Source organism: Lolium perenne, chromosome 2 (assembly GCF_019359855.2).
Source record: "Lolium perenne isolate Kyuss_39 chromosome 2, Kyuss_2.0, whole genome shotgun sequence".
NCBI classification, from domain to species: Eukaryota; Viridiplantae; Streptophyta; class Magnoliopsida; order Poales; family Poaceae; genus Lolium; species Lolium perenne.
The window spans coordinates 263549275-263573046 of NC_067245.2; the positions used below are offsets into that span (position 1 = coordinate 263549275).

Below are 23772 nucleotides of genomic sequence, written 5' to 3' on the forward strand. Positions count from 1 at the left end.
GCACGGTGACGAAGCACGTCGAGGAGAAGTCGGTGCGCGACGCCGAGAAGGAGCAGGAGTGGCGCCGCGAGCAGGTGGCGCAGGACGAGGTCTACATCGAGCTCGACAGCGAGTAGGCTGCCGGCTCCTTCACCGCGGCACGTAGCTCCGGTAGGTTTGTCGTTACTGCATTTTGTTCGCTGCGGCGGCGCCATTGACGTAGAGAAGCAGAGCACTAGGCTCCACTGTTGAACTCCCGTTGTATGAACAATCACTAATCACTGGCGCGAATCAAATTTTAAATTTGCAGTTTATTTATCGCGTATCTCAACTGCGCATGCGTTTTTTAACCCTAAATCCACATTGGATGTGCTCTGGATAAGCGGATTTGGGATTTGAGGTTGGCCCTCTTACACCAATTGTTCAGGATGTAGTTAATTACATCAAATCGATCAAAATAACTAAATAAGAATAAACATTAAAACACACGATACCATCCTTGATCGGTCATCTCTTGCCTTGCTCAGCTCGCTGCATCCTGATCTGCTCCCTGAACTTGGCTATGAACTCGTCAGCCTTCTTGTCCACCTCGTCCTCCTCAGCCGCCGCCTCTGGCTGCGGCCTCGCCGCCAGCTCAAACAGCTCTTCGTCGCAAGAGCTTTCCTGCTCCAGCTCCTCCAGCTCGCTGTTATCTTCATCGTCGCCGCCGTCCCTGACCATGTCGTCGCTGCTGAACGAGCTGTCTGATGCCGCGGCCATGTCGTCCAACTCGTCATCTGCGTCAACTTGATTGTCGGACTGAACTACAGGATCGTAAGCGGCGAAGGTGCTCCTGCTCGATGCTTGGATCGCAGAGTTTGACCGGAACCTGTTGCCGCCGCCGCTGCGTAAGCCCGCCCGTCCGCTCATCTTGAGGTCTCCGACTCGATATTCGTTGAAGCTTCTCGCTTTGGCCTTCGCGAGGCGGCGTCCACTGCCAAGTAACACCGACGGAGGCGGCGGGGCAGGAGGCGAGCACGGCGAGAGGGTCATCCTGGCGTCGAGGACCGAGGACGGCGAAGACGTGGCGTACTCGGGCGCTCCACCGTATCCTATTCCTTCCTTGGGGACGAACTCTGTTTCTTCTTCATCAGCGCCGTCGTCGCTTAAGTTGCCCGTCGCAGGTTCTTCGGCCGCCGGCTTCAGCTTCCTCACGGGCAGGAGAAGCGGCTTCTCGCTCGCGTCGCCCGCGTTGGCGACGACGACGAGGGGGTCGTCGGCGTAGTACTGCGAGCTCCAAGCCTGCACGCCGCCGTCCTTGCCGCCCCCATTGCTATCCTGGCCGACGCTGCCCTCGAAGACGAGCGGGCCTTGCAGTATCTTGGAGACGTAGGATTCCACGGACTCGTCGTCGTCGACGACCTTGGAAGCGGCGGCCACCGGGACCGCTACCTCGTCATCGGCGTTCCTCTGGCCGAAGACGCCGTAGGAGATGACGAGGCCGAGCAGGAGGATGTGGGGCAGCTCCCACATCCTGGGCGTCTGCCCCATCGGCAGCAGCTGCAGCAGCGCCACCACGACGGCGAACAGCGCCGCCTTGGCGGCGAGGTTGGACGGGAACAGGAGCGCCAGAGCTTGCTGCAATCTAGCGGAAATGACATCGCTGCCGGCGCCAAATCGAGCTTGCGCCGGAGCAGTGTCTTCCATTGCTGGGGAAGAAAGATTTGTATGATCCATGTTCGGTTCTCGGGCTACCGAGAGGCCGGGTTTGTTAATTCTTGGGCTACTCGGGTAGGCTTCGATCGATTTGGTTTGGAATCGTTTGCTTTTGGGCGCGGAAGGGAAGCTGGAGACTTGGTCGGGAAGCGATTAAGACGGGATGGAGGGAAAGAATTTGATCAGGGTAGCGCGAAGCAAAGTATAGAGTTGGGATGCCGCTGTCGTTTATAAATGAGATTAGTTTCTCGTGAGGGCGATTAACTGTTGATGGAAACCGCGGGAACGCGCTGGATTAAAAGGACTCGCCTGCATTGCAAGGCTTAGGGACCGCGGACGGTTTTGTCCAGGCACAGCTTGTAGCTATATCTTGGCACTTCGTGAAATGTCATTGCCGGCACAAGCCATGGCCCTTGGCGGCTCTGTCTGGATTTAGTTTTTTTTTGGGAAGAAGCTTGTACCGTCATGTAGACAGTTCTAGGCTCAACGACGCCGACCTGTTTGCTGATGAGCTCTTCTGGACAGAACATGGCGCTAAAACGACGGATAAGGGTAACCAATACGACAAAATGGTTTAGAGGAGTAAAAATTTCGTTTCACTTCTCTAAAGTGAACATAACAGATCCTTCAAACCTGTTGAGAAGGGTAAAAAATTTATTCCTCGGGACGGCCGAGATATTCTTGAGAAAACTTTACCTCTCCATCTCGCGCTGGCGCTCTCCCCCACCCGCACCGGAACGTCCCTGGCGTCGCCTCCGGCAACCACCAGTAGCCTCCGTCAGCACCTCTCAACCTTCGCCTCCCTCCTGGCCTACTCAGATTTGCTCGCGGTCATCGGAATCGAGCCGTAGCTCTGCTGCTGCGCTGATTGGTTCCAAAAGGGAGCCGCGGCGTGCTCGATTTGTTGCAAAACATGACGGAGGATGGATATGCTGTAGAACGGCCATAGCGGAGCTAGGCGGCGACAGAATTGAGGGAGGCCGACGAAACACCTATTTTCCTTCTTCGGTCGTGATAAGCTTGGTGTGCGACTGACAACCAAGGTTGGAGTCCTCCGAGCCCCTCCGTCGACTACCAAATGTCTTGCAGCCCCGTCGGCCCTGCCAACCGTCTTGCAACTTCGACAATAGCTCAACACTTCTGGCCGATGTTCTCACCTCCTCCGCTCTCCAAGTTTACGACAATTTTACTAGCTGAGTTGTGTTTTTGCTATTTTCATTTTGATTTGTGTTTTGTCAATCAAACTCAGCATAGACAATTCCATAGTGTGTATAAAGAGGTTGAGGGAGATGATCTTCAACAATTCTTGGTCATCGCCAGAGGAAGAGGACGCTAATGAGGTCGAAAGGGCCATGTCTGTGGTATTGAATGATGAAATTCGGTGACGAGACTAGGATCACAGTTCGACAATTTTTGTTCATTGATGGGTTTCCATATGTTTGACTTTAAATAATTTGACTTGGAAAAAAATTATAACAAAATTATTATAGAGGATCGGTTAAAAATTACTTTAGAGGAGCAAATATAAGGAGTTGATAAGGAATCATATTCTTTTTACCGAGATGGAGGATAAGGAGTCATATAGAAAGCTAAATTATAAGGGAAATACCCCAAGTCCTCTTCACTGTTGAGTTGCCAGGGAAGCTCGACTGCTCAATTTGCTCGCCGTGTTAACCAAAGTCTCCCAAAAGCCATGGGACAAGAGGAGGTCGCTGATTTGTTGCCGTGATTTTCTTTGAAAACGCTTACGCTAACTTTCTGGGGAGGAGCGTAGATCTCAGGAGAAGCTAGCTTCAGCCTTTAGGCTTTCTCAGAAGGAGTTTATGCATTGCTTTGTCCAGCAGTTATCCTTTGCCACACTGGTAAGAGCAATTCCAATAGCGTAGCCAGCTGCTGGCTATAAGCCAAGTGCAATATCATCTATAGCCAACTTAGAGCCAACACATACAATAGTGAGCTATAAAAAGTAGTACTTTATTAACGAATGACCCACATTTACTCTCACAAAGTGCCTAGGAGCAGTTATCCTTTCCCACACTGGTAAGAGCAATACCAATAGCGTAGCCAGCTGCTGGATATAAGCCAAGTGTAATGTCATCTATAGCCAACTTAGAGCCAACACATACAATAGTGAGCTACAAAAAGTAGTACTTTTTCAATGAATGACCCACATTTACTCTCACAAAGTGCCTAGGAGCACATGCTAGTATCATGCATTTCATGCATGCAAAATACTGATGTGGTAGTGCAATTAAGGATGAGAGAGAGAGTACTAGTATCATAGGTAGATATTGTATCATATCACATACTACTAGAAAAATTAATGTCAAGTAAATCTTGTACATATATTTACATTGAGATTCTACAAAACAATTAATATATGAAGACTATGATACTAGTATATGATACCATGCATTGTGGAGATAGTAACATCTAGTAGTATCATACACATGATACTTCTATATGATACTATGCATTGTGACTAGTCTAAGAGCCCACTCTCCTTCTCTCTCTTCCTCTCTCTCCTCCAACTAAGCAATAATATGCTATTTTAATCCTTATAGCCAGCTGACTAGAACTTATTGTACTTGCTTAAAAGCTGTTGAGCGTTCGTTTCCCGTTGCGTTAAGTTTTCAAGCTACTTTCTCCGGGAATAGAGGAGAAAATTCCAAGGTACTGAGGTTGATCAAACTAGGCGTTTGAAATTTCCTCATGATAAAAGAGAAGGCAGTTCACTGTGACTGTACACAACTACACACAAACTGTCCTTGACTGATGCTACTATTTTGACCACTTTTTTTACTTGTGGAGAAACCTCTGCTGACTTTGCACACTGATTAGCAGGTTTGTAGCAGAAACGTCGTGCACAGAAGGGAATCCGGAGTTGGGTCGATTAATAGGATATGGGCCTAGAAACTTTTGGGCTTTCTTGGCCTTTCTAGATATATGTAGACGAATAAGGCCCATGTTTCTAATGGGAAATTAACTGCTCAGGAACTTCCTGCATTCCAAAGGATCCCATGGTTTTGGATATACAAATGACATAATTAGCACATTTTCTAAGGGTGGTCATATCAGTAGTTAATAAGCTAAGTCAGTAGGCGGGAAACACTGACATTAAAAAAGTTGAATTAGCATAGCTGACAATAGAACTCTCAATTATATTAACTGATTAAAAATGAATCCAACACACTACACTTGTTCAGGGCTTTTTTTTTCGTCAAGCTGCAGGTGTGACTGCACTAACATGTTGGTACCAAGTACTCTCTCTAGTTTGGAAAAAAGTGGTGTTTTCGGAACATGTTTTAGGTCGATCTTTGAAAACTTTGACTGCCAATATCCATTTAAATATTTTGATTTGGAAATTTAAATATTATCTCAATTTTATTAGCCTTGATACCCATACTGGTTTTTAAATATTTAGATTAGAAAATTCAAAATAATATGTCAAACCTTGATAGAAAATATTGATTTAAATATATTGGAAATTTTCAATAAAGACATATATTTTCTCGAGATATATTTTAAGATATTTTGTTTGTTTGTTATACGTACATATGTAACTAGTGGGCAAGGTTATATTCTGGTTTGCTTCCTGGAGACTAAGTTGCGAGTTGTCTCATGTGCGATCATCGATCGCTACCTTGGGCGGGATTTTGATGAGTTCTTCTTTCTCCCAACAGATGGGACGTGTGGTAGCATCATGTTAGCATGGAAATTCGCAGTGGATCACTATCCAACCCCCACTACTCAGGCAATTCCTTAACAATCAGAGTGGGTGATGATGATGCTTCTAGTTGGTGGTTTACCGGGGTGTCCCCCCCCCCCCCCCAACATGACATGAACAAATGTCCCTTCCTTCAGGAGCTTAAAGCTATTTGGGACTTGCATCCGGGTTTGTGGGCGGTTGCAAGCAATTTCAATTTGTTTGTTCTTGCGACGGATAAAAACAGCAATAAATTGGACCATCAAATGATTGAGAAATTTCGGAGGATGTAGGTTGAGCTTGAGGTAAAGGAGTTGTACCTCAATAGCCAGTGCTACATGCGGTCCAACAACTGTGAGCATATCACTCTCAAGAGGCTAGACCAGATCTTCTCCACTGCCGAATGGAAGCTGGAGTTCCCATCCTCTTTCTTGTTAGCATTGAGCTCTTCGACCTTCGATCATTACCCACTCTTTCTCAATCTTGCGCCGCTGCTAAGGACCAGAAAACGATTATGTTTTAAAGCTTTTTAACCCAAGGCCGAGGGTTATATGGAAATCATGGAAGTGGCTTAGGCTTTGATGTCGATGACCGCAAACCCTTCAAGCTACTAGCTACCAAGTTGGCCACGATAGCCAAATCCCTAACTAACTAGAGTGGTCGCTTCACCGGCAATGTCGAGTTGCAGATCTTGTTGGCTAATAAGCTCATCCTTCCGCTAGATGTGGCGATGGAATCGATGGCTCTCCCACCACAGGAGCGTGGGTTTTGGAAGTTCCTAGGCTTAGCCTCCTTGGAGCGCACCATTGTTAGGAAATGCTCACGTATCACGTGGCTAAGCGAGACATACACCCGCATGAGCTTCTTCTATCTCCATGCCAACCACTGACGTCGCAAGAACTTAATCGCACATCTGCAAGTGGACTACGCTCTTGTCTCGGTTTAAGAGGACAAGGCCAAGGCCATGGACACTTTCTATGGCTAGCTGTTGGACTCAACTTCTGAGTGTGGTTTCTTCCGCAGCCTCGACTACCAAGGCATGCAAGGGCATGACCTTTCTGAGCTTGAGGGGCCCACCAATGGGGACATGGTGTGGTCAGTGATTCTCTTGCAGGAGCTCGACAAATCTCCTGGCCCAGACAGTTTCACCGGGAGATTTTATACCTCATATTGGGGCATCATCAAGCCGGACATAATGGTACGTTCACTTCCATGTAGAATGTTGATGGACGGGGGATGCATGTGGCTAATTAGGCGCTAATATCCCTCCTTCCTAAGCATGCGGGAGCAGTTGAGATGAAAGAGTTCAAGCCCATTACTCTGATCCATCGGGTGGCTAAGCTCGTGATGAAGGTGCTCTCTTCCCCCTTGCAGATTCCATGCCACAACTTGTGTGACTGCACCGAAGTGCGTTACTCTGTGGCCGTTTCCCACATGACAAGTTCCAATTGGTTAAGTGTACAACTCATACATGTAAAATGTATCTATGAACTTTGGTGTTTACTATTATGTTAAAATATTTATTATTTATAAACTTTATTATATTTATTAGGACTAATCTACCAATAGTTTCAAAAGTTCCCAATTTCTTGTTTTACACTTTATTGTGTAGGAATCGCACAAAGGCTTGTGCTTCCATATATCCCCAAGACCGAAATGTTTTCCTGAGTGAAACATAAGGACAACTGAGAGTAAATGATATCTGTTCGGATTAGGTGTAGGATGGTTGAGATTAAAATATACCACGATACCCCTTCGGACGTTTACATTGTTTTGAGATTTGGGGGTCAAATATGGGAAAAAGTCTCTCATTATGGTTAAATTTGTTGTTTCCTAAATTTTGTCCCTGCTAGATTGTTTTTTGATATGCCAAACCCGCATCCCGAAGATGAAGTCAACTGAACATGGCACAATGGACATAGTTGTGGGGCACTATCAGATAATAAGGTTGATATAAATAATTTCAAAATCTGAGTTAGTATGTTTCGAGGCTCACATTTTTACTGGCGGGTCCAGAAGTTTTAGGATTCCAAAGCTAGGTTTGTGACATGTTTGACTCAAACTCTTGCCATACTTGATTGATTTGACCAAGCCAAGACTCCATGAACTTCTGGGGACAGAGATGAGCCTATTAAGGTTCTAGAGGTTCCCAAGATCCCTTAGATCAAAGGGGCATCCATCACATGGTCTAGATGCAATCTCCCGCACTATATATTAATGTGAAACCCTAGTTTTCGGGGAGGCCACCCGTTGGAATGAATTTTCCTCTCCCTTGGAATCCACCAAGAGGGAGAGAGTCCCCTCTACTTATGCACCAACCTGAAGGAAGAAGGGGGCCAAGGACCCTACCTCCTCTAGGGCTGCTGATGTCTAAGCACACTTTTATTCTTGTAGACAGTGTTGGGCCTCCAAGTGCAGAGGTTTGTAGAACATCAGCAAGTTTCTCTTAAGTGAATCACCCAAGGTTTATCGAACTGAGGGACGTAGAGGTCAAAGATATCCCTCTCAAGCAACCCTACAATTACGATACAAGAAGTCTCTTGTGTACCCAACACACCCAATACACTTGTCAGATGTATAGGTGCACTAGTTCGGCGAAGATATAGTGAAATACAAGTAATATGGATGATTGTAAGTAGTAATTGCAATCTGAAATAAAAATGGCAGCAAGCAAACATGTGGCATAACTGGTTGTAAACGGTGTATCAATGCTTAGAAATAAGACCTAGCGATCATACTTTCACTAGTGGACACTCTCAACAATGATACCTTAATTGAATACATAGATATTATCACTTCACTATGCTAATCTGAACCACTCTCCGGTTTGATGATAAACACAAATTCACTGCATAGGGCTGCATAAGCATTCCTTAAAGTCCACATTCCCAATCTATGGACACCCCGCACTGTCACTTTGAGCATATAGAGATGGTACTAACTAGACACTGATGACCCACAAGTATAGGGGGTGTATCGTAGTACTTTCGATAAATAAGAGTGTCGAACCCAACGAGGAGCAGAAGGTGTTGACAAGCAGTTTCGATGAAGGATTCACTGTAAATGCTCACAGACAAGTATTCAGGGGGTTTTGATATAGCAGATAAATAAAGTACGAGTAAGTAAAATGCGAGAGAAATAATTGCAGCGAGTGGCCCAATCCTTTTTAGCACAAAGGACAAGCCGGTTTGTTTACTTATAATGACCAAACGTTCTTGAGGACACACGGGAATTTAGTCTAGTGCTTTCGCTTCATATAGCTGATTAATCTTCATTGTTTTGATAAGTGTTGTGTGGGTGAATCTATGCTAATGCACCGCCCTTCCTAGGACTAATACATACTTGTGATTATACCCCTTGCAAGCATCCGCAACTACAAGAAAGTAATTCGGATAAATCTAACCACAGCCTTAAACTCTGAGATCCTGCTATCCCTCCTGCATCGATATACCAACGGGGGTTTAGGTTTCTGTCACTCCGGCAACCCCGCAATTAGCAAACGAATACAAGATGTATTCCCCTAGGCCCATAAAGGTGAAGTATCATGTAGTCGACGTTCACATGACACCACTAGAAGAATAACACCACAACTTAAATATCAAACCATTGGATATTACCCAACATAATTCACTACTAACGTTTAGACTTCACCCATGTCCTCAAGAACTAAACGAACTACTCACGAGACATCATATGGAACATGATCAGAGGTGATATGATGATGAATAACAATCTGAACATAAACCTTGGTTCAATGGTTTCACTCAATAGCATTAATAACAAGTAGAAATCAATACCGGGAGAGTTTCCCCTATCAAACAATCAAGATTCAACCCTAGATGTTACAGCGGTGATGAGATGCAACGGTGGAGATGGCGGTGATGATGATGGAGATGATGGTGATGATGATCCCAATGATGTCCAGCTCGATGACGGTGACGATGGCGTCGATTTCCCCCTCCGGGGGGAATTTCCCCGGCAGATTTCAGCCTGCCGGAGAGCTCTTTTCTCTCTGGTGTTTTCCGCCCCGCAGAGGCAGCTGTGACTCTTCGCGACTATCCTCTGGAGCTTAGGTTTTCGGGACGAAGAAGTACGCGAAGGAGAGGTGGCCAGAGGGGGTTGTGGGCCCCCTCCCCACAAGGCGGCGCGGCCAGGCCTGGGCCCGCGCCGGCCTATGGTGGGGCCCATGGTGGCCCTCCTCGGCTCCTCCTTTTGGCTATCTCCGTCTTCCGGAAAAATAAGATTTTCCGTGTAATTTCCATCAATTGTTGATCTTCCGAAATATTGCATTCTGACGGTGCTTTTTCCAGCAGAATCCTGACTCCGGTGCGCGATCCTCCAATAATCATGAAACATGCAAAATAGATGAAATAACATAAGTATCATCTCTAAATATGAAATATATCAATGAATAACAGTAAATTATGATATAAAATAGTGATGCAAAATGGACGTATCAACTCCCCCCAAGCTTAGACTTCGCTTGTCCCCAAGCGAAACTGAACTCGGTAAACAAGACCACATGTTGATGGAGTGAAGAGTCGATAAACCAAATACGGACAAGAAGCATCATATTAATTCACACAAGACATTCTAGTGAACAACTTCCTCATATAATCAACTTGAAACAAGTAGAAGGTAATCACAAATAAAGATGCATAAGAAATCATAATTGGTGGTGGCAAACTTCGTTCTTGGTCAGAGAACAATTAACAGATTGTACTTATCTGTCGAGCAGCACTCTTATGTTAAAGCTTATATGGCACAATTTGCATACTCAATCATAATAATCTCCTCATAATCATTGATAAATTTCAAAGCTATATTCATTCAGATAAAACTTGTACTAAACAAGGAAGAGTAAAAGGCATGATTAAGCAGATCACAATATAAATAGTTTGATCACAACAACTCAATTGCTTGCTTAAGATGGAGGGAAATAGGTTTACTGACTCAACATAAAGTAAAAGATAGGCCCTTCGCAGAGGGAAGCAGGGATTAAATCATGTGCTAGAGCTTTTTCAGTTTTGAAATCATGTAAAGAGCATAAAAGTAAAGTTTTGAGAGGTGTTTTTTTGTTGTCAACGAATGATAGTGGGTACTCTAACCCCCTTGCCAGACAGACTCTCGAAGAGCGGCTCCCATGATTTTTATTTATGGATGACACTCCTTCCAACCTTTTTGCTTTCACAAGCCATGGCTAACCGAATCCACGGGTGCCTCCCAATCATTCACATACCATGACGGAGTGTCTATTTATTTTAGTTTATTTAGAGATGACACTCCTCCCAACCTTTGCTTTCTCAAACCATGGCTAACCGAATACTCGGGTGCCTCCCAACAATCTCATACCATGGAGGAGTGTCTATTTGAAGGTTAATTAATTGGGGCTGGGAACCCCGTTGCCAGCTCTTTTTGCAAAATTATTGGATAAGTGGATGAAGCCACTAGTCCATTGGTGAAAGTTGCCCAACAAGATTGAAAGATAAAACACCACATACTTCCTCATGAGCTATAAAACATTGACACAAAGAAGGGATGATAAATTTTTGAATTGTTTAAAGGTAGCACATGAAGTATTTACTTGGGATGGTAGGAAATACCACATAGTAGGTAGTTATGGTGGACACTGATGGCGTTGGTTTGGGTTAAGGTTTGGATGCACGAGAAACATTCCCTCTCAATACAGGTCTTTGGCTAGCAAGGTTGATTAGCAAGCATAAAAGTTGAGGGAAACAAACAAATATACATGTGATAGAAACAATCATGCATCTTCCTTGTAAGCACAAACAATTTTAATCTTCAGAATACTAAGCTAAGAGCTAACAAGAAAGAAAGATAATAAACTAACATATCTACATGTATTTCCTCTTTTCTATTTAAACTCAAAGTGTTGTAGCTATTGACCAATGCTAAGTTTGCCAAAACCAAATAGATTTACTCAATGCTCCAAAAGTGATACCAATACTAATAACAAGATCAATCATATAGTAGAAATTGCAAACTAAAATAAGAAGTGCAATATGTAAATGATAAGACTTCTCATTAATATTCCATAACGATAACTCACACCAAGGGATACATAGACAACCAACTAGAGAGAGATACTTCCACACTGCAACCCATCTTATATGATAACTTCCCTACTCATGATATGACACTACTTGATAGTAAAAAGTAAAAGATAGTGATGATGTGATACCGCGGCACTCCCCCAAGCTTGGAACAAACCAAGGGGGTGCCAATACCGATGATGAATTACTCCTTTGGCGGTGGTGTTGATGATGGTACAACCTCGATGGGAGTGAGGAACCGCTCTAGCATTCTTCGAAGTTGGTGATTCTCCTCCTGAAGTATCTCCACTTCCCTTCTCAGAGCACGGTATTGATCACAAAACTCATCGGTGACCCGTAAAGCTTCTTCCAAAACAGGGAAAGAGTCGAGGCTATGAGCAGGTGGTAAGGGTCCCTGCAAGTTATGAGAAAAAGAACGTCGAGTGTCAACAGATCCCACCAAGATTTGCTTAATCCCAACAGCTTGTTGCTCTTGTTTTGACGACATCTTCTTCACTTCTTCCTCCCAAATCCCCTTGCCCTTGTTGTTGGAGACCATGGTGCTTCTAGATCGAAAACAGATCCTGGCAGAAAACAGCTCGAAACAAAACATGTCGAGAAAACGATATACGGACCTCCAGGGGTCCGGGGGATTATATAGCAGGAATTTTTACGACAAAAGGAAAGTACTAGGTCGAACCAGAGTCGGAGAGGGGCAACGAGGGGCCCTCCTGATAGGGCGGCGTGGCCAGGCTGGGGCCAATGCCGGCCTATGGGGGCACGCCCTCGTGCGTCTCCTCCACTCCTTTTCGATCTCGTAATTTTCATATTTTCCAAAAACAGCAAAAACATTGTTCGGAAAGTTAAACGCGGATTTTTATTACCAGTACTGTTACCTATTCAAAGTCGAACTCTGCAGAATTGTCAATTTGACCTTTGATGAAAGCTTCCGGAGTTACCACTCGAATAACATCAACATCTTCATTATAAGAATCTCCAGAGATATAATGCTTGAGTCTTTGTCCATTCACCACTTGTGTGGGATCGCCTTGCAGAGAACTAATTTTAATTGCCCCTGAACGATACACCTCCACAATGACATATGGTCCTTCCCATTTTGAGAGTAATTTCCCTGCAAAAATTCTAAGACGAGAGCGATACAATAGGACTTTATCCCCAACATTAAATTCTCTTTTGATAATTCTTCTATCATGCCATTTCTTAACTTTCTCCTTAAAAAGTTTAGCATTTTCATAAGCTTCACTTCTCCATTCATCTAGAGAACTCAATTGTAGCAATCTCTTCTTACCGGCAAGTTTAGGATCTTTATTTAGTTCTCTTATAGCCCAATAAGCTTTGTGCTCTAGTTCTAAAGGTAAATGACAAGCTTTCCCATAAACCATTTTATAAGGTGACGTACCCATGGGATTTTTGTAAGCAGTTCTATAAGCCCATAGTGCTTCCTTCAATTTACTAGCCCAATTCTTTCTAGATTTATTAACAGTCTTTTGCAAGATAGATTTAATCTCTCTATTTGATAATTCTACTTGCCCACTAGCTTGAGGATGATAAGCGGAAGCAATCCTATGATTAATACCATATTTAGCAAGAGTTTTTCTAAAACCACCATGAATAAAATGAGAACCTCCATCAGTCATAAGATATCTAGGAACTCCAAATCTAGGAAAAATAATATCTAAAAGCATTCTTAAAGAGGTCTCACCATCAACACTTTTTGTGGGTATGGCTTCCACCCATTTAGTAACATAATCAACAGCAACACGTATATGAGTGTTACCTTCTGAAGAAGGGAAAGGTCCCATGAAGTCAAATCCCCAACAATTGAATGGTTCAATAACAAGAGTATAATTCATAGGCATTTCATTGCGTCTGGAGATATTACCAACCCTTTGACATTCATCACAAGATAAAATAAACTTTCTTGCATCTTTGAAGAGAGTTGGCCATTAAAAACCTGATTGCAGAACCTTTTGCGCGGTTCTATCTCCGGCGTGATGTCCTCCATAAGCACTACCATGACACTTACTCAATATCTTTTGTTGTTCATATTCGGGAACACATCTTCGCAGAATACCATCCACTCCTTCTTTATATAAGTGTGGGTCATCCCAAAAATAATTCCTCAAGTCATAAAAGAATTTCCTCCTTTGCTGAGCTGAAAAGGTTGGAGGAAAGTACTTGGAAACAATAAAGTTAGCATAATCAGCATACCAAGGACTGTCTCGCGAGCTCACCTTTATTACAGCCAATTGTTCATTTGGAAAACTATCATTAACAGGAACATGATCATAAGCAATATTTTCCAATCTAGATAAATTATCAGCAACAGGATTATCAGCACCTTTCCTATCTATAATATGCAAATCAAATTCTTGCAACAAAAGCACCCATCTAATAAGCCTTGGCTTAGCATCTTTCTTTTGCATTAGGTATCTAATTGCAGCATGATTAGTATGAATTGTAACTTTTGAATCAACAATATAAGGTCTAAACTTGTCACAAGCAAAAACCACAGCTAACAATTCTTTTTCAGTAGTAGCATAATTTCTTTGAGCAGCATCAAGAGTTTTACTAGCATAATGAATAACATTCAATTTTTTATCTATTCGCTGTCCAAGAACATCACCTACAGCAAAATCACTAGCATCACACATAATTTCAAAAGGTAAATTCCAATCAGGAGGTTCAACTACAGGAGCAGTTGTTAAGGCTTTCTTTAGAGTTTCAAAAGCTTCCTTACAATCATCATCAAAAACAAAAGGTACATCTTTTTGAAGAAGATTAGTAAGAGGCTTTGAAATCTTAGAAAAGTCTTTAATAAATCTCCTATAAAACCCAGCATGACCAAGAACACTACGAATACCTTTAACATCCCTTGGATAGGGCATTTTCTCAATTGCTTCAACTTTAGCTCTATCAACTTCAATACCTCTCTCAAAAATTTTATGTCCCAATACAATTCCTTCATTAGCCATAAAGTGGCATTTCTCCCAATTAAGAACAAGGTTGGTTTCTTCACATCTCTGCAAAACTTTATCAAGGTTTCGCAAGCAATTATCAAAAGAACTCCCATAGACAGAAAAATCATCCATGAATACCTCTACAATATTCTCGCAAAAGCCATGAAAAATAGCAGACATGCATCTTTGAAAAGTAGCAGGAGCATTACATAAACCAAAAGGCATGCGTCTATAAGTGTAAGTTCCATAGGGACAAGTGAAAGTGGTTTTCTCTTGATCTTTAGTTTTAACAGCAATTTGTGAAAACCCAGAATAACCATCAAGAAAGAAAAAATGAGTATTTTTAGATAACCTTTCTAACATTTGATCAATAAAAGGCAAAGGGTAATGATCTTTCTTAGTAACTTTATTAACTTTTCGATAATCAATGCACATTCTATACCCTACAACTACTCTTTGAGGTATGAGCTCATCATTATCATTAGTACAACAGTCATTCCTCCTTTCTTAGGAACACAATGCACAGGACTAACCCATCTACTATCAGCAATAGGATATATAATACCAGCTTCAAGAAGTTTTAATACCTCATTCCTTACCACATTCTTCATTTTAGGAATTAGATGACGCTGATGTTCAACAACAGGCTTTGCATCATCTTCCATATTAATGGCATGTTGGCAAATAGAGGGAGAAATCCCCTTACAGTCATCAAGAGTGTAGCCAATAGCTCCTCAGTGTTTCTTCAATATTTCCAATAACCTTTCTTCCTCAAACTCTGAAAGTTTAGAACTAATAATAACAGGATATACTTTCTTATCATCAGTATGAGCATATTTAAGATTATCAAGCAATGGTTTTAAATCAAAAACATGATCTTCCTTTGGTGGTGGTGTTGTACCTAGATCTTCAACCGGTAAATCATGCTTAAGAATAGGTTGACGAAGGAAAATTTCATCAAGCTCATTTCTTTCTTCCCTAAAAACTTCACTCTCACTATCTCCAAATGTTGCTGCAAAGGATTATTAGGAGCAAGAGCAATAGATGCACACTGTTCAACTCTAAAATTATTATTAGGCAAATCAGCTTTATAAGGAGTTTTGGCAAATTTAGAGAAATTAAACTCATAAGATTCGCCAGCAAATTTAGTCACAATTTTCTCTTTCTTGCAATCTATAACAGCTCCACAAGTATTTAGAAAAGGTCTACCAAAAATAATAGGACAAGATTTACTAGCAGCAGAACCAAGTACTAAAAAGTCAGCAGGATATTTAATCTTACCACATAGAACTTCCACATCTCGAACAATACCAATAGGAGAAATAGTTTCTCTATTAGCTAGCCGAATAACCACATCAATATCTTCAAGTTCACAAGAACCGATTTCATGCATAATCTCCGTGTAAAGCTCATAAGGAATAGCACTAATACTTGCACCAATATCGCATAAACCGTAATAGCAATGATCACCAATTCTAACAGAGAGCATAGGAACACTAGTTTTCCTAGACTTATTAGGATGCGAAACAATATTAGAAGCATCTTCACAGAAAATAATATGACCATCTTCCACATTTTCAGTCACTAGATCTTTAACTATTGCAACAGCAGGTTCAACCTTTATTTGCTCTTCAGGTTCTATAGGTTTCTTTGCACTTTTATTAACCGCACTATTTATAACAGAATACTCCTTCATTTTAGCAGGGAAAGGAGTTTTTTCAATATAAGCTTCAGGAAGAATATGATCAACAGTTTCAATTACAACACATTTATTTATAGATGAATCAATTTTATCTTTATACGGTTCATGATACTTGTCAAAATTCTTCCTAGGCAATTCAAAATGAGAGGCAAAAGCTTTATAAAGATTTGCAACGACTCGAGAATTAAGACCATAAGTAGCACTCATATTACAAAATTTATCAGTATCCATAAAAACTTCAATGCATTTATAATCATAGTTTATACCTGACTCTCTACCTTTGTCGTTCTCCCATCCTTCAGTATTCTCCTGAATCCGATCAAGAAGGTCCCTTTTAAACTCTTCTTTGTTGCGTGTAAATGATCCAGAACAAGAAGTATCCAGCAAGGTCTTATCTTGAAAAGAAAGTCTTGCATAGAAATTATCAATGATAATATTACCAGGAAGCTCATGAATGGGGCATTTGAGCATTAAAGACTTCAATCTCCCCCATGCTTGGGCAATACTCTCTCCATCATGAGGCCAGAAATTATATATGCGGTTCCGGTCTTTGTGAATTTCACTTGGAGGATAGAATTTAGAATAAAATAGAGGCACAATATCATTGCAATCAAGAGAATCCCCATTCTTCAGCAATTTATACCAATGCGCCGCTTTACGAGACAGCGATATAGAGAATAGTTTCTTCCTAACTTCATCCATAGCAATACTTGCACACTTGAATAAACCGCATAATTCATGTAAGAATAGTAAATGATCTCCAGGATGGACAGTTCCATCCCCTTCATAGAGGTTATCCACAACATGTTCAATAATTTTCATAGGTATTTTATATGGAACCTCTTTCTCACCTGGCGCCTCATCCACTACCTTTGCAGTAGTAGTAGATTTTCCAAATAAAAATTCAAGAGAAGATCTCTCCATAATGAATTATAGCAGCAAGCAGAAATAAAATCAGCACAAACAGTAAAAGTTTCCCTTACCAATTCCACTTACCAATAGCGCTTCAATCCCCGGCAACAGCGCCAGAAAATAGTCTTGATGACCCACAAGTATAGGGGGTGTATCGTAGTACTTTCGATAAATAAGAGTGTCGAACCCAACGAGGAGCAGAAGGTGTTGACATGCAGTTTCGATGAAGGATTCACTGTAAATGCTCACAGACAAGTATTCAGGGGGTTTTGATATAGCAGATAAATAAAGTACGAGTAAGTAAAATGCGAGAGAAATAATTGCAGCGAGTGGCCCAATCCTTTTTAGCACAAAGGACAAGCCGGTTTGTTTACTTATAATGACTAAATGTTCTTGAGGACACACGGGAATTTAGTCTAGTGCTTTCGCTTCATATAGCTGATTAATCTTCATTGTTTTGATAAGTGTTGTGTGGGTGAACCTATGCTAATGCACCGCCCTTCCTAGGACTAATACATACTTGTGATTATACCCCTTGCAAGCATCCGCAACTACAAGAAAGTAATTAAGATAAATCTAACCATAGCCTTAAACTCTGAGATCCTGCTATCCCTCCTGCATCGATATACCAATGGGGGTTTAGGTTTCTGTCACTCCGGCAACCCCGCAATTAGCAAATGAATACAAGATGTATTCCCCTAGGCCCATAAAGGTGAAGTATCATGTAGTCGACATTCACATGACACCACTATAAGAATAACACCACAACTTAAATATCAAACCATTGAATATTACCCAACATAATTCACTACTAACATTTAGACTTCACCCATGTCCTCAAGAACTAAACGAACTACTCACGAGACATCATATGGAACATGATCAGAGGTGATATGATGATGAATAACAATCTGAACATAAACCTTGGTTTAATGGTTTCACTCAATAGCATTAATAACAAGTAGAAATCAATACCGGGAGAGTTTCCCCTATCAAACAATCAAGATTCAACCCTAGATGTTACAGCGGTGACGAGGTGCAGCGGTGGAGATGGCAGTGATGATGATGGAGATGGTGGCGATGATGATCCCAATGATGTCCAGCTCGATGACGGTGACGATGGCGTCGATTTCCCCCTCCGGGAGGGAATTTCCCCGACAGATTTCAGCCTGCCAGAGAGCTCTTTTCTCTCTGGTGTTTTCCGCCCCGCAGAGGCGGCTGTGACTCTTCGCGACTATCCTCTGGAGCTTAGGTTTTTGGGACGAAGAAGTACGCGAAGGAGAGGCGGCCAGAGGTGGCTGTGGGCCCCCTCCCCACAAGGCGGCGCGGCCAGGCCTGGGCCCGCGCCGGCCTATGGGGGGGCCCATGGCGGCCCTCCTCGGCTCCTCCTTTTGGCTATCTCCGTCTTCCGGAAAAATAAGATTTTCCGTGTAATTTCCGTCAATTGTTGATCTTCTGAAATATTGCATTCTGACGGTGCTTTTTCCAGCAGAATCCTGACTCTGGTGCGCGATCCTCCAATAATCATGAAACATGCAAAATAGATAAAATAACATAAGTATCATCTCTAAATATGAAATATATCAATGAATAACAGTAAATTATGATATAAAATAGTGATGAAAAATGGACGTATCAGACACCACAATTCATAAGTATTTCTGTAAATTAAGCTTAAGAAACAAACACGATGTGCACACTGTCACCTTCACACCGTTGGACAAGGTGTCCCCGGAGATCACATCATAAAACCACTTGAGTAGCACAATAGTTTAAGAATAACATCTACTTATTCAACTAGATTACAAAGCTCATGATCACATAAAGATCATACATGGAGAGATAGATAGACCACATAGCTACCGGTAAAGCTCTCAGCCTCGGGGGAGAACTACTCACTCCTCATCATGGGAGTCAGCAACGACGATGGAGATGGAAGTGGAGTCGACGGAGATGGCTCCGGGGGCAATTCCTCGTCCCGACAGGGTGCCAGAACAGAGACTTCTGTCCCCTCAATCTTGTCTGCGATGGCGGCGGAGCTACATAACTTTTCGTTTATGGAGGCCGATTGATTTAGGGTTCACGCGTCGGGAGGCTTCTTATAGGCGGAAGGGCGAGGTCGGTGGAGGCCAGGGGGCCCACACCACCCCTTGGTGTGGCCAGAGGCCAGGCCGCGCCTAGGGTTGGTCTGGCCGTCCTGTGGCCTTTCTTTGTCCCCCTCTGGACTCTGACTCCGCTACGGTAAAATATGTACTTCAACTTTTGTTTCGTCCAATTCCGAGAATATTTTCTGTACAACTTTTCTGAAATACAAAACAACAGAAAATAGGGAACTGACACTGTGGCTTCTTGTTAATAGGTTAGTGCCAGGAAATGTATAAAAGTGCAACGAAGCATGAGCAAAATATATACAAATTGGTGTAAAACAAGCATGGAACATCAAAAATTATAGATACGCTTGAGACGTATCATCATCCCAAGCTTAACTCCTGCTCATCCTCGAGTAGGTAAGTGATAACAAAATAATTTTTGAGGTGACATGAAGCCAACACAATCTTGATCAAGCATTGTAAAGCATTGTGAGCTGGGATCAAAGTACTCTAACATAGGCATGATAGATACAATTCTAACAATAGAACTTAGCAACAATGTTATAACATGAGAAATAACTCAAATAAAGGATCATGAATAATAGTGCATTGAAAGCAGCTGTTTGTTTATGAGCATAGAGAAAGCATAGCAAAGTGGTACTCAACTTGTCCTTTATGGAGTAGCAAAATATAAATACTAGGTCACCTTCAAAGTTCAGAGGGTGACTAGATACAAGTAATTTTTTTTGAATGTGACTAGATACAAGTAATTTAAGAACAAGCAATAGCATAATCATGAACCAATCAATAATAATTTTGGGACTATGCACATTGTACTAAGAATGACAACTATGATATCTTAATTGGTGCATAAGGAAGAAGATGAAGACTCAACATAAATGTAAAAGAGAAGTCCTTCAAAGAAGGAAGCAAGATTAATAAATTTTATAAACCTTCCAAAAAGTATGGTACTCATTAGCTTTGAGCTCTCATTGCCCGTATCATAAGCATCCTGAATGGTTAAAGTTAATGTGATGGCAAATATGAGCTATATGCTTGACAAATCACAAGTTGAAAATCTCGTGCCCCTTGAATACGAGTACCTAAACCTCATGCTACTCAACTTACATCCCAAATAAGTTCTTGTCATTGTAAGTATACATGTATCATCGTGAACCGCCAGCCCGGTACCTCTTGCCCCATGATATGGAAGTACTCTTGTAGGATCAATCCCATGCCAAAATAACAAGACAAACAGACAATGAGCATCTCAACAATCTTTTATTTACTATGGGTATAGCTTTTTATTGACAATGCTTCATAGAATGCTCACTATGGTTCGCTGTATATTTCCACCATGAATGATGCATGGCTTAGATTAGCGGCCCAGGCGTTTCTCTAACACATATACAAACTCCATGGACTTACAAGTTTCCATTTTATTTCGCACCGCTAGGCATCCATAAAGAAAAGAACATGACATCAACTAAATATGAGTAAGTGCAATGTTGAAAGCGTTCCCCATGAAAGCATGGTTGTGCTAACTCCCAACTCGCAATTTGCAAACATATAAACTTCATAAGATACTCACAAAGGTCAAGTTTATTAAGTGCAAGAAAGTAAATGTGCCATCAAGTTCGTGAGAGCTTTACTAACTAATTTTCTCATGCCAAAATTTAATTTGGAAGACAAATAATAAACATGATGAACATACTTGGAATAGCAATAATGCTAGTAGGTAGATATGGTGGACACAATTGGCAAACTTTGGTTATTGGTGATTGGATGCACGAGTAAAGTTCATACTTAGTACATGTGAAGGCTAGCAAAAGACCGGGAGCGACCAACTAAGATAGTAGTAGTGGTCATAATCATGCATATCAACAAAACATTATCAATCAAAGCATAACGTGATATTACAAGTCAAAAATTAAACGATCATTAAGGATTTAGCTGACTGATTATAGTCATAACATTGTATAAGCCTGTGCCAAGTCAACCCAATAAGGCATCAAAGAAGAATACCATAATATTATGCTTTTTATGATGGAAACAATACATGATTATTTCAATGGCACATTAAGCACTCTCAGATATTTGAGACAAGTCATGCTACAACAATAAGTACTAAGCATATGACAAGAATAACATCCAACATGACATGCCAAAGTCTATGCCACAGTCTAGACAAGCTTCCCTTTTGCATCACTATAGTCATGAAACATTTTACTCGTCTCCAACACCAATCAACTTATTTGAAATAGCTCTCAGAGATGAAAAACAATATGGACCAGAGTGCTAATCACACATAAATAAAGAATAATAACAAGCTCTGAACAAAATTCGAGTGAAAGAACAAGAGGTAAACGCAGTACTAGCAAACTAGAACACTCGTAGAACAATAAGAGCGAAAACTAGAGCGTTCTATGCAATTAAAATGGAGTGTGTCATTCTGCAAAACAAATATGCCGGGATCCAACCATATGCTACAGCAAATAAAACAAAACAAAAATAAAGATGCTCCAAGAACAACACATAGCATATGAAGCAATAAAAATATAGCGTATGGAAAGATGACCTGTTGCTTTGTTGATGAAGAGGGCATGCCTTGGGCATCCCCAAGATTTGACGCTTGTACCTCTTGGATATTTATTGGGGTGACATGGGAATCATGAAGCTTGAGCATTTGTCCATACTTCATCTCATCACATTATTCTTCTCTCCCTACATTTGAAAATTTCCTTCATACAAAATTTCACACAATTCTTATTAGCAGCATTAGTGCAATAAAAATAATAAATCCACTTGAGTTCAGTTCTAACATATATCAAACATCTATTAAAGCATTAGCTACTGTAGAAAGTTCTTCAAAAAGCTCCCTACTCAAAATAATGAAAGAGATTAAGAGGCAAATGCAAATAGTGGCAGAAATCTGTCAAAACAGAACAACAGGTAAAGATCGATTTTTTTTAGAAAATCTTATGTTGCTCATATCGAAAAGTGTTCAAGTAACAAAAGTTAGATAATAACCTGGGGCATATGCACAAAAATTGGCAGATCAAAATTCCGTTCTGGATGGGAATACAAATTTTTATGGTGATAGCATAGAATCTGTTTTCACGACACCAACTTCCATAAATCTTAGTTTCTTCCTATTAGAGACTATCTTGGCAAAAAATGAAATAAAAATGATAAGAAGAGTATATTACAGAGTTAATAACTTCCAAGACTCAACAAAAGAAAATTACAGAAATAAAACATGGGTTATCTCCGAAGAGTGCTTTTCTTTAACGTCTTTCAGCTAGGCTCAGTAGTTTGAGAAGATGCTCACATAAGAAATATGAATTGAAGCAAAATAGAGCATCAAGGAGAAAAATGAAACACATTGAAGTCCAACCCACTACCTATGCATAGGAATCCTGTACACAAATAAATTTACAAAGAACAAAGTGACAAACATAGGACGATAAAACACGAGTAACTTCAAAACTTTCAGCATATAGAGAGGTGTTTTAGTACCATGAAAACTTGTACAACCATATTTTACTCTCTCATAATAACTTTCAGTAGCATCATAAATAAACTCAACAATATAACTATCACATAGAACATTCTTATCATGAGCCACATGCATAAAATAATTACTACTCCCAACATAAGCATAGTCATTCTTATTAATTGTAGTGGGAGAAAATTCAACAAAATAGCTATCATTATTATTCTCATCACCATAATCATCAAATATATGAGGCATATTATAATCATAATTAATTTTCTCCTCAATAGTAGGTGGACTGATAATAACATAATCATCATTATAATCATCATATATTGGAGGCATCGTATCATCATAGCAAATTTCCTCCTCAAAAGCCGGGGAACTAAAATGATCATCTTCACAAAAACTAGCTTCCCCAAGCTTAGACTTTTCCATAGAATTAACAATAATGGTGTTCAAAGAATTCATACTAATAACATTGCTACCAGCATGCAAGTAAAGTTCCATAGGTTTTTTAATTTTCTCTTCAAACACCTCATGTCCTAACTCAAGATAAATACTATAAAACTCTCTTGTTTTGTTGGTGTTTTTCATTAAGCCTAACTAGTGAAAATAAAAACAAGAAACAAAAAGATGCAATTGCAGAATCTAAAGGAAATAACTTCGAGCACTCACCAGCAACGAAAAGAATTAGTAGCCAGAGGATGTGAGTACCTTTTACCTTACCTCCCCGACAACTGCGCCAAAAAAGAGTTTGATGTCTACACACGCTTCTATTCTTGTAGACAGTGTTAGGCATCCAAGTGCAGAGGTTTGTAGAACAGCATCAAGTTTCCCTTAAGTGAATCACCCAAGGTTTATCGAACTCATGTAGGTAGAGGTCAAAGATATCTGATAACCCACAAGTATAGGGGATCACAATAGTCTTCGAGGGAAGTAAAACCCAAATTTATTGATTCGACACAAGGGGAGGTAAAGAATACTTATAAGCCTTAACAACTGAGTTGTCAATTCAGCTGCACCTGGAAAAGCACTAGCAACAGGGGTGATGTGAAAGCAGCAGTAATATGAGAGCAATAGTAACAAGAATAACAAGCAGTAGCAATAACACAGAGGCGATGGCACCAGAAAATAGTTGATACTACTTCCAATGAC

The 23772-nt window shown here is 41.1% G+C and overlaps 1 protein-coding gene across 1 annotated transcript; it reads right to left on the reverse strand.

Annotated features, from left to right (window-relative positions):
- Positions 1–295: 295 nt before the first annotated feature.
- Positions 296–2142, reverse strand: LOC127335833 (uncharacterized). Its single transcript, XM_051362567.2, has one exon. It carries the CDS (start codon positions 1693–1695, stop codon positions 487–489), a length of 1209 nt encoding a protein of 402 aa, XP_051218527.1. The 5' UTR covers positions 1696–2142; the 3' UTR covers positions 296–486.
- Between the last annotated feature and the right edge of the window lie 21630 nt (positions 2143–23772).

Excerpts from the sequence above, each read along its gene's own strand:
- LOC127335833 (XM_051362567.2), bottom strand. The coding sequence starts at position 1,695 with ATGGATCATACAAATCTTTCTTCCCCAGCAATGGAAGACACTGCTCCG.